General features: G+C 45.2%; 1 protein-coding gene across 1 annotated transcript; it reads right to left on the bottom strand.

Moving 5' to 3' along the window:
• Window positions 1-6,347: 6,347 nt before the first annotated feature.
• Window positions 6,348-10,364, bottom strand: LOC142803953 (uncharacterized). The gene has a single exon (XM_075890333.1). It carries the CDS (start codon window positions 10,229-10,231, stop codon window positions 7,367-7,369), a length of 2,865 nt encoding a protein of 954 aa, XP_075746448.1. The 5' UTR covers window positions 10,232-10,364; the 3' UTR covers window positions 6,348-7,366.
• Between the last annotated feature and the right edge of the window lie 1,776 nt (window positions 10,365-12,140).

Raw genomic sequence — 12,140 nt, 5'->3', positions numbered from 1 at the left:
TTTTTTTCATAATAATAAACACCACCGGTCATTTGGAAGACCACGTGCAATGAATGCTCCAATTACAGACGCGGTTGGCAGAGAAAAAGAAGGGTAATTGAGAGAGTGAGGAGGACGGCTCGACGGCTTGAGAACAATGAGTGACGCTACCTTGGAAACTTGTTTCATCTAGGGACCTTAGACGCGACGTGGACGAATGCATGTAGAGGGTCGATCTAATCGCTCTTCCTATTGGTTAAGGCACGCTGCAGCCTCATCGACCATGAAGGGAACTTCTCGTATTGAGAGACAGTCATTTACCGAAATACTGCGAAATCATCATCTTCTATTCGCGCTGATCGGCTTTCGAGGAAAGAGGGAAAACATGTTATTGAAATATTCAGTTCATGACGTCAGACATTGCCAATTGCGCCTAGCCATCGGCTAGAAACCCTTTAAACACGGTAGCGGCAAGGGCTAGGCTGATGATGGCATGCAGGCTGTTGGGGTCTGGGCTGCGGAGAAGAGCTTTCTAGGGTTCTGGAGTGTGTGAATCATGGAACTGACTGGGGCTTGCGCACACCAAGTAGACCAAAATTGCTGCCTCAAATTCTACGGCATATGACAAATTGCAGGGAAGACTTATGTCGTGCTAATGCCCTTACGTCGTGGGGCACAATTTGCCGCACAGTCAATGGTGCTGAGATGTAGAGGCAGGGAATTTACAATAATAGGATTGATCTGCAAGGAAAGCCGAAAAATTGGTCGAGCTGTGTAGAATTTCCAGTGGCGTTAGTTTTACATGGGTGGGCTGCACAGCAACCTTGACATGCGTTGATTAAAGGAACACTGGAAGCATTGAAGAAATATTATTCAAAAATACGCCATACGCCCCTATTCATGAGATGTAAGAACGTGGTGCCTCTGAAATACCCTGACATGGCATTAAATCCTGAATAAGGAACAGCCAAGCAGACCATGAGCACAACTGGGTGCACTATCTGGACATGTGCTCACTCTCACCCTGTTTGAAACTCGGCTCCGTCGTTTGGCACCGATGTTTAGAAAAGCCGCCGCTGGCGTACGATAGTTAAAGGTTTGGCTGACTGTAGCTTTGCTATGAACCATATGCATCCAATGAGTAAGCGTTTAAAAGCTTCTGCGCGTCTTTATTATGAAACTGGTAGAAACTCCGAAAATAGATCGAGATATCTTTGTGCACCTCCTGTCAGTCATATGCTTGCGTTGTCGAATGACTAGCTTCTACCAGTGAAACATCTTTAGCAAGGCGTATGCCACTTTAGTACGAAAAAAAAAACAAAGAGCACGGCGCAAAATTTAGATATAATACACAGCTGAAAACACCGAGAAGCCCTTAAAGAGGGCTTTTATAAATTACAATGACGATTTGCATAACGTTCGGAGATGAGAGTAATGAAAGAATGAGCTGATAGCTTTGTTCACTGGGCATAAGTCCGCAGAGACATCTTTAATTGCCTCCAGTCGGGGAAATTGGAAAAATCACAGCATATTCACGGGCTGAATGATGATGAGTGGGCGAAGCTCCGGAGGGAATCATCGGTAAACCATGAATCTTCCGTGTAATCTGCCCAGTCGATCATCAAAAACGTGAGAAACGCTGTGTGTGTATGCCGTGCCCCTTGGGCCTCCCACTCTCGTACGACAGGATCTTGGTAGCGGTGTCGCGCAGCTGCACGGCGTGCCAGCAGCAAACAAATTTTATTATGACGCTCCCCCTAGCGTCCGTCGCCGCATTAAATCGAACAATTGCCTTCCACTAATGACACACCCCATATGTGACATCATTTTTAATATAACATCTCGCATCTTTCATTATGAACTACAGGTACCACCATCCAGTACCGCCGCATTAAATCGAACAATTGCCTTCCACTAATGACACGCCCCATATGTGACATCACTCTTAATATAACATCTCGCATCTATTCATCAACTCCAAGTACCGCCATCTAATTATATAACACCTCGTATTAACTACCACCATTTAGTGAACACTACAAGAACTAAACTAGAGGTGGCTATACTTACTACTACTACAACTGCATACCTCAGAGGATGTGTATACCCACGCCTTAAGGAGCTTCGACCAAAAAAAAAAAACTGGTGACGTCATTACAGTTATCAAGGCAGATGGAGCCTACACCCCGGCGGCTAGTTCAAGCAGTGCAAAACATTTCACAAGATATATAATACAACAGCGCATGACATTATTAAAGCCTAAATCTTTCGAGAGTGTTTTGTTCCTTGCACAATCACATATGAATAAGCAAACTGCAATATATGCCCCAATAACTGCTAGAGTGTACACCCAAGCAGCGGCGTCATACATGACATGAATGGTATGGCATATGTTTTTTTTTCTGTTGAGTCTGCTTATACATATTTTTAAGGTGTGCGTGGTGCATGCGTTCAATATAACATTTATTTAGGTAAGTGTAGTTAAACATCGTATGAACTTGGCTTTTTTTCTATTTCTCCTTATGTGGCAAAGTGGTAGTATGCTGAAGAGTGGACGCTACATATCTAGAAAGGTAAGTATCTTAAAGGATAGAAACCAGCATGTAAACAGAGAAAAGGGTGCTTTCCGCTTCTTGTGTCCTCCGTCTGCATTGCACTCTGTATTGACACTGAACTAATGCTGCAAATCGCTACAATATATCCTGTGAAATGCCCTTGATAATCCTTTTGGGTGATGATTTCGGCACCCAAAATGTCAACCTTGTTTGTAAACAAAGCTCCTAGCTAATTTAAGACCAGGAACGTGGACGCATATTTATTGTCTTGTGGTTGGTGTCCTCGTATTTTTATTCGATGATTCCTCCCGACCAGACGGGTGCAAATCGAAGCCTTGATTGCATCCCCATAGTATTTGCACAAAACCTTGGTGCAGTCTACCACGGCCAAATAAACATTCATCGCATCCAGTGTATCAGCTCAGCTGTTTGCACCATGACCACATTTTTACAAGAAAAACCATAGGTGGTAGTATAAATGTTAGCGAGCGAAAGATGCACTGCCAAAGCGTACATAATTTTCACTGGACGCGTTTTTGCCAATTCCGTGTTCAGGCTACACCACGCAGATTATTGCCCCTGGCCTATTTCGGGCCTTATCCGTGGTCGGGACGGGCCGGGCTGGTTAGGCGAGTTATTTCCTTGGGTAAGGGCCGGGCATGGGTCTCGCTTTTAGTCACTGGTCCGAGTTCGGGTGGGTAACTTTGAACAACTTACGGGCCGAAAATGTAGCTCATTCCGTGCGCTAGGTGATATTTAGTATTGTTGCATGGTCAGTGTGTGGAACATATTTTTTTAGTTTTAGGTGAGCATAAGCTCGTGATTTAAGTTTCGTTATTTTGCGATCGTGTGTTTTCTTGACGTTTATACGAGCCAGCAGCAATAACCACACGTTCCAGGTGTGGTTTATCGAGATCCGTCAAGATGTTGAGCTCTTGAGACAATGTGCCCACTGCCGTAGAAAGAGAGTTTTAAATTCTCTACTAACATGCAAGTCACTTTAGCATGTCACAAAAGCAATGGCGCAGAGAGCCTTGCATGATTTTCAAATACTTCTAATATCTGAAGTAGACAGAGTCATGCCTATAGCCATGGCATGGAAGGTGGTTGATTAAAATGCGCCACACTCGGGGAGGGAGCGATTTTAAATAGGGAAAACTGAAATGAACAGCGAGCCCATATCTGTCTCCATCAATGTGCGACACCCGAGCAGTTGCTCACAAGAGAAGGAATAAGGAGGTATTAAAAGACATGGAGAGAGAAGTAAAGATTGAGAGGAAAGTAATGAATTGCGAGACGGTTAGAGAATTGCGTGGACGGGGCCCTGATTTGCGAGTGGTCGTCGAAGAGAAGACATCGCGGACAGAACAACCGTCAGCCAAGAAATTCTCCAAGCATCACGTCGTGCACTTATAGGTTACTCCACAATTCCGGGTTCGCTTTGTGGTTTTCTCCACGTACGCTCGCCGTCTCGCATGGCGTTCGTGCAGCAAGTGGCCATGGTTAGAACGCCTCATAGAATTAGACGCAATATTACCGAAAGCTACATTGTATCAAACGAAGAGGAAACGATCCCTCAAATTTTGTCTTCTTTTTTTCATAAGATCAGTGCGTTTTAGCGGCTTACGGAAATGCGGCACGCAAATATGGTACCTTACGACGTTTCCATTCTTCCGTTCACGGTCCATCTGTTTTGCCAGTGAAGCCACCCACCACAGACACTTTTTCAGAAAATACTCCAGCTTCTGAGGCCTCACAGTTGCCTGTCGGCCTATGCATTGTTAACAAGTAACGCGTCGTTAGGATCACGCACTGTCACTAGAACGGGGAGCGGTAGATGTGTATCGAGTAGGAGAGGAGGAGCACTACCGTACAGCCTTACCGTACTTGTTTGTCATATTTCCGTAACCTGCTAAAAGACTCTTTTGGCCGTGGTGGCAAAGCTGGGTGCAAACACACCTCTCGCTCGTGACAGCTATAGGTTTAAAATTGATTGATTGAAGTTTATCGGCATGAAACAAATACAAATCGTTTGCAAACACCATATGACATCTAAGCGAAAGGCTAGTATTGGGGCCATGTGCACACATGTAATTGTCAATAGTGTTCAGCAGAGACATTGAAATGCAAAACTAGCAACATCTGAGGAGAAAAAAAACCACAAAAGATAATTATGACAGATAAGAAATTGTACAAGAGGGAACAACAATACTTCTCGTTTCAACCTAAATATGAAAGTCATACCACAGATAAAGTTAACAACTTTAATAGGCTAAGCAAAGAAAAACGAAAACATGTATGTAAGGATATATCTACAGGCTGTAGATATATCCTTACATACATGCTTAAGTGTTTATACATGCTCAATTGTATCTGCTGTGGACAGCATTTCATAGCCAGAGCGATACGTTCTTGGCTTGTTTTCTCACAAATGGTATGACAAGCCATATTTTTACGCCAATAAATTTCACTACACTCTGTTGAAGTTTGAAATCGTTTTTTTTCTTATTCTTGTCTGACCATTCGGCGCACGCAACATTGATATGTCAAACGGGTAGTTGTTGTTGATTATACTAGCAATGCCCTTTGTCATACTTATTTCGCATCAGAAATGAAATGGTAGGACTTTTAGCTTAGAACAGTTCAATATCACTAACTTTCCGATATCAAAGAAAGAAGTGTATACTTAAGGGCCTGTTTTCTTTGTTAGACAGAATACTAAGGATACGGGGATGGGGGATAGGCACTGGTAGATCAGCTGGTAGAGCATCGAACGGTTTATTCTAAGGTCGTAGGTTTGGTCTCTGCCTAAAGCACGTTATCTTTTCATCCATTTTTCCTTCTTCACAATGACATTACTATTGCCTGCCCGTATACTTTCTCGGCATCATTGTCTGTTATATCTTATTAACGGCGATTTGTTATCCGTTTTATGGGAAAGCGGTGCGTGTATACCATTCTTTTCTATATTTAGTGGATCATATGGCAAATAGCTATTCTGTTGAATGCGCCTTAGCACAGCAAATGTTTCATCGGACTAACTTCTAACTTAGAATTTTGCAATACTTTTACAGTACTCCATCTTCCTCTTTCCTCTTTTCGTCACATTTCTGTGTGTATAGGCTGGTGTGCGCAGCAGTTCTTATATATATATATATATATATATATATATATATATATATATATATATATATATATATATATATATATATTTATATTTATTTATTTATTTATTTATTTATTTATTTATTTATTATACCTTAACAGTTTTCTTATGTTTATCTGAAGTGACATTCCGCTTCGCTATCATATCTATTCAAGGTCACTCTTATCTCAAACAAAAAATTAATTATTTTTATTGTTAAGAACACTTTTTACGAATATCCGGAAAAGCAAAATTTAGTACTCTGCCGGATTTCTCGGAAACAAAATACGAGGATCTCCTTGTTTTGTGCTACTAATAGCTGTAGACCTAATCGTGGAAATATCACCCCATAAGGAACACAAACATAACATGTGGGCTTACTTTTAATCATGCACTTTTTTTAAAACACTCAACGATCAGTGGCGTGTTTGAAAACGTGGCCGTAACGTGCGTGCGCTCACACCTTGCCTAGTAATACTGACATAGACTTTTTAGTGTGAATCTGAGCAAAAACATAGAGGTTCTTTGAAAGGATAAGTTTTGCAGCGGTGGTGTTTGCTGTAAGTGCTGTATTTGGGCTAATTTATGAATTTTTTGTACACGTACAGAGGGCTGACTTGGTTGTTCATTAGAAGGTTTCTTTTTGTTCAACAAAAACGAGCACAGCAGAATTTTTTGAATATTTTACTACACTTTTCATCGTGTACTACACAGAGAAAAACACAATCGTAGACGGGGAGAAGTGCCCGAAATACCAATAGTTCAGGACATTTTTCTTGTCGACATGTCTAACGAAATATAATAGCGCTCCATCAACGTAGATTACCGTATCAGTTCTCTCCTTCGGCGCCATTCTTGGCACTCTGGCAAGCGCCAACACACCTTGCATTATAGCTAGGACATACACGGTTTGCTGAAAACATCAAAATTTAAAAAAAATATTTTTAAAAGAAATCACATTCTCATTATTTTTTTTTTGAGAATCACTCTCCTTGAAGCGAAAGACGGCGTCTAACATCGGCCTTAAGGCTGACAGCTTGCCTTTGAAGAACTCGTCTTATCTTTGTTTTTCTTGGGAAAGCGTATGTTAAGTATTTGCTGTAAGCAGTTCTTGAAACTCTCCCTATAAAATTACCCTCCGTCATTATGGATAAGTCGCCCAGCAATTTAGGCGTCAACAAAAGTGCTCGTACGGACTAGCCGGTAGTCACCTTCTTTCTAGTATGAACAGGCTTTGCCTGAGCAGCTGCATAGACGTTTCGTCAGGAATGTTATGGCTGCATCATGTACTTAGTGCAAAGACTTCGAAGGTACATTGGGGCACTTCGCGTAACCTTGGCAGTGCTTCTGTACCAAATGCAGAATGCGTATGAGGAAGCATCACAAAGAGAGTTTGCCCTCTAAGACGTTGAAGTGGTGTCTTCTAGAAGAAGTACTGAGCGTTCGGAAGAAAGTACATCGCGTTGTTTCTAAATTTTTTGACGTTTCGGACAATGGAATTCAAGCAGAAATAATGAAAATGGCAAGAGAAACTCGGGTGAATAAATTAGTGGTCTCGCATAGCATCCAGCCTAATGTGCCAACATCGGTATCTTCTATAACACCACCAATAAAAATGTCAGCTTAAGTCCGTCAAGGCCCGTACGTTTCGAAGTACAGTCATCTTTGTTCAGAAGAAAAGAATATTTTAATGCACCAGTAGTTGTACCGCTTTCTTCGACGCTCCGACTGATTTCGCTGCTGGTGCTTTACACAATAGCGCTTCTGTCACTTGCACCGTTTTCTTCAGCGGTCCGACTGCTTTCGCTGGCACTTTCAACAACTGCGCTTCTGCCACTTGCACCGTTTTCTTCAGCGGTCCGGCTGCTTTCGCTGGCGCTTTCAACAGCAGCGCTTCTGCCACTTGCACCGTTTTTTTCAGCGGTCCGACTGCTTTCGCTGGCACTTTCAACAAGAGCGCTTCTGCTACTTGCACCGTTTTCTTCAGCGGTCCGGCTGCTCTCGCTGGCGCTTTCAACAGCGCTTCTGCCACTTGCACCGTTTTCTTCAGCGGTCCGACTGCTTTCGCTGGCGCTTTCAACAGCAGCGCTTCTGCCGTTTGCACCATTTTCTTCAGCGGTCCGGCTGCTTTCGCTGGCGCTTTCAACAGCGCATCTGCCACTTGCACTATTTTCTTCAGCGGTCCGACTGCTTTCACTGGCACTTTCAACAACAGCGTTTCTCCCACTTGCACCGTTCTCTTCAGCGGTCCGACTGATTTCGCTGGCGCTTTCAACAACAGCGCTTCTGCCACTTGCACCATTTTCTTCAGCAGTACGGCTGCTTTCACTGGCACTTTCAACAGCAGCGCTTCTGCCATTTGCACCATTTTCTTCAGCGGTACGGCTGCTTTCGTTGGCGCTTTCAACAGCGCTTCTGCCAGTTGCACCGTTTTCTTCAGCGGTCCGGCTGCTTTCGCTGGCGCTTTCAACAGCGCTTCTGCCACTTGCACCATTTTCTTCAGCAGTCCGGCTGTTTTCGCTGGCACTTTCAACAACAGCGCTTCTGCCACTTGCACCATTTTCTTCAGCAGTCCGGCTGCTTTCACTGGCACTTTCAACAGCAGCGCTTCTGCCATTTGCACCATTTTCTTCAGCGGTACGGCTGCTTTCGTTGGCGCTTTCAACAGCGCTTCTGCCAGTTGCACCGTTTTCTTCAGCGGTCCGGCTGCTTTCGCTGGCGCTTTCAACAGCAGCGCTTCTGCCACTTGCACCGTTTTTTTCAGCGGTTCCACTGCTTTCGCTGGCACTTTCAACAAGAGCGCTTCTGCTACTTGCACCGTTTTCTTCAGCGGTCCGGCTGCTCTCGCTGGCGCTTTCAACAGCGCTTCTGCCACTTGCACCGTTTTTTTCAGCGGTCCGACTGCTTTCGCTGGCACTTTGACAAAGAGCGCTTCTGCTACTTGCACCGTTTTCTTCAGCGGTCCGGCTGCTCTCGCTGGCGCTTTCAACAGCGCTTCTGCCACTTGCACCGTTTTCTTCAGCGGTCCGACTGCTTTCGCTGGCGCTTTCAACAGCAGCGCTTCTGCCGTTTGCACCATTTTCTTCAGCGGTCCGGCTGCTTTCGCTGGCGCTTTCAACAGCGCTTCTGCCACTTGCACTATTTTCTTCAGCGGTCCGACTGCTTTCACTGGCACTTTCAACAACAGCGTTTCTCCCACTTGCACCGTTCTCTTCAGCGGTCCGACTGATTTCGCTGGCGCTTTCAACAACAGCGCTTCTGCCACTTGCACCATTTTCTTCAGCAGTCCAGCTGCTTTCACTGGCACTTTCAACAGCAGCGCTTCTGCCATTTGCACCATTTTCTTCAGCGGTACGGCTGCTTTCGTTGGCGCTTTCAACAGCGCTTCTGCCAGTTGCACCGTTTTCTTCAGCGGTCCGGCTGCTTTCGCTGGCGCTTTCAACAGCGCTTCTGCCACTTGCACCATTTTCTTCAGCAGTCCGGCTGTTTTCGCTGGCACTTTCAACAGCAGCGCTTCTGCCGTTTGCACCATTTTCTTCAGCGGTCCGGCTGCTTTCGCTGGCGCTTTCAACAGCGCTTCTGCCACTTGCACTATTTTCTTCAGCGGTCCGACTGCTTTCACTGGCACTTTCAAAAACAGCGTTTCTCCCACTTGCACCGTTCTCTTCAGCGGTCCGACTGATTTCGCTGGCGCTTTCAACAACAGCGCTTCTGCCACTTGCACCATTTTCTTCAGCAGTCCGGCTGCTTTCACTGGCACTTTCAACAGCAGCGCTTCTGCCATTTGCACCATTTTCTTCAGCGGTACGGCTGCTTTCGTTGGCGCTTTCAACAGCGCTTCTGCCACTTGCACCATTTTCTTCAGCAGTCCGGCTGTTTTCGCTGGCACTTTCAACAACAGCGCTTCTGCCGTTTGCACCATTTTCTTCAGCGGTCCGGCTGCTTTCGCTGGCGCTTTCAACAGCGCTTCTGCCACTTGCACCATTTTCTTCAGCAGTCCGGCTGTTTTCGCTGGCACTTTCAACAGCAGCGCTTCTGCCGTTTGCACCATTTTCTTCAGCGGTCCGGCTGCTTTCGCTGGCGCTTTCAACAGCGCTTCTGCCACTTGCACTATTTTCTTCAGCGGTCCGACTGCTTTCACTGGCACTTTCAAAAACAGCGTTTCTCCCACTTGCACCGTTCTCTTCAGCGGTCCGACTGATTTCGCTGGCGCTTTCAACAACAGCGTTTCTCCCACTTGCACCGTTCTCTTCAGCGGTCCGACTGCTTTCGCTGGCACTTTCAACAGCAGCGCTTCGGCCGTTTGCACCATTTTCTTCAGCGGTCCGGCTGCTTTCGCTGGCGCTTTCAACAGCGCTTCTGCCACTTGCACCATTTTCTTCAGCGGCCCGGCTGCTTTCGCTGGCGCTTTCAACAACAGCGTTTCTCCCACTTGCACCGTTCTCTTCAGCGGTCCGACTGCTTTCGCTGGCGCTTTCAACCGCAGCGCTTCTGCCACTTGCACCGTTTTCTTCAGTGGTCCGACGGCTTTCGCTGGCACTTCTAAATACATCGCCCAACCCGAACAATGACAGAATGTCTCTGCCGTCTATTCCTTCATGCGATCTACTACCTTGAACGCCTTTAGTAAAAACTTGTGATCCTCCTCGACCAAGAACAGAGTCGGTTGCTCGAGAGATGTCAGCCGCACTTTTTTCCGCGTTCTTCATTGTTCCTGTAATGCACAGAATAAAAGGCATGATGTTTATTGTTCCAGTTATTAGTGTCAATCTGTAGTTTCAGCACAAGAAGGCTAAAGCATTAAGGGGAAAAGAATATACAGAGTCTTCCTAAATCTATATTTTACCTATCTTGCATCCCACCAATAAAAAATGGGCTTTATAACTCTGACAAACTACTACTTTACGTGCTACGTGACATTGATAGGCAAGAAAATGAATGTCCCACATTCACCGCAACTGCAGCAGGCAGCGCTGGCTTACGCTCCCAGCACGTAAATGCACATACATACCCCACAAAGTGAGCGGGGAGATAGCCACCATGGTAGCTCAGTTGGTAGAGCATCAAAAGCGTCATTCGCAGGTCGCAGTTTTGGTCCCTGGCCACGGCAAGTTATGCTTTTCGTCTACTTTTCTTTCTTAAAAATTATTATTACAGTTACTTCTGAAAACATCCACTATAGTTTCCCAGACATGATTGTCTGTTCTTATTGATAGTGTGTCTAACAAAGAAAACAAGTTTTCAAGATTACACCTATTCAGTACTGTGCAAAATACAAATCACGAATTCAAATGAAGGTTACCACACCATGTTATGAGAAGAATCATTAAAAAGAACTATGATATTAGAGCACAGTAATGATTTAACTATTGTATTACTCTAAATAACACAGAAACAATTTCATTGGGCTCTCCGGTCATCAGACGCCACACCCGCCACACAACGGCACTGCCTGTTCATTCGGGTACAGTTTAATAGACGTGTTATGATTACTTTTGCACACTGCACCCGTTTTCTGCGTTGCTCATAAATTCTTAATGTCAGAGATATATGCAAGAAGAATCTTACAGCAGTGATATGGTTTCATCCTGGACGACACAAGGGCTTTTGTTACAGGTAGGTTTCTTTTTTCGCATGTCATAAAGCCCACCAAAGCACAACCTGTGGCTGCGTGACACGCCCAGAATTGAATGGCACAACTCCATGCGCCTACTGAGCGAGCATAATTTTGAATCGCAAGCTCGTTCTATTGCTGTAATCCTCTGATAGGCAAATCTAAGTCGCCACCAAAATTTCACTACTAATCATTTTTCATACACACAATATGGAGTGCCAGTTAGGCTTCTGCCGGAGCTTTATTTTAGTTGTACTTTTGATATCTTCTCCAAAACACATGCTATACCTAGAGAACAAGATGGAGAAGCAATAGAGTCGTCAACTTGGCATTGGCAATGGTTGGTGCATTGTTCGTATTGTGTGCGTGCGTGCGTGTGTGTGTGTGTGTGTGTGTGTGTGTGTGTGTGTGTGTGTGTGTGTGTGTGTGTGTGTGTGTGTGTGTGTGTGTGTGTGTGTGTGTGTGTGTGTGTGTGTGTGTGTGTGTGTGTGTGTGTGTGTTTGCGCGCGCGCTAAGTGTATGACACTGTAGCGACGCGGCCGCCACCGTGCACTCCATGGACAAAAACCTGGGGAGCAGCATTCCAAGCAACGTGTTGTTCTCCTCTCTGTTTCTCCTTCATCTCTTTCGTCTTGCCACTTTCGGTGTACTGCGTGCAGCTGCTCTATTTTCAACTATCTGGTTGTCAGAATAAAGTAGACGTTGTTACTAAAAAGACGAGACGGTCTCGTACAACATGGCTCTACAAAGTTGTGACCCGTAGTCCTTCGCGGCACTGCCGAAATATTGTAGAGTCGTGCAGAGCAACGAGGCGCACCTGAACACGGAAGCTACTGGCACGCGGATC

This window comes from Rhipicephalus microplus, chromosome 3 (genome assembly GCF_043290135.1).
Source record: "Rhipicephalus microplus isolate Deutch F79 chromosome 3, USDA_Rmic, whole genome shotgun sequence".
Classification (NCBI taxonomy): Eukaryota; Metazoa; Arthropoda; class Arachnida; order Ixodida; family Ixodidae; genus Rhipicephalus; species Rhipicephalus microplus.
Note: the sequence above shows the minus strand (reverse complement) of the source record. Positions and strands in the feature narration are given on the sequence as shown.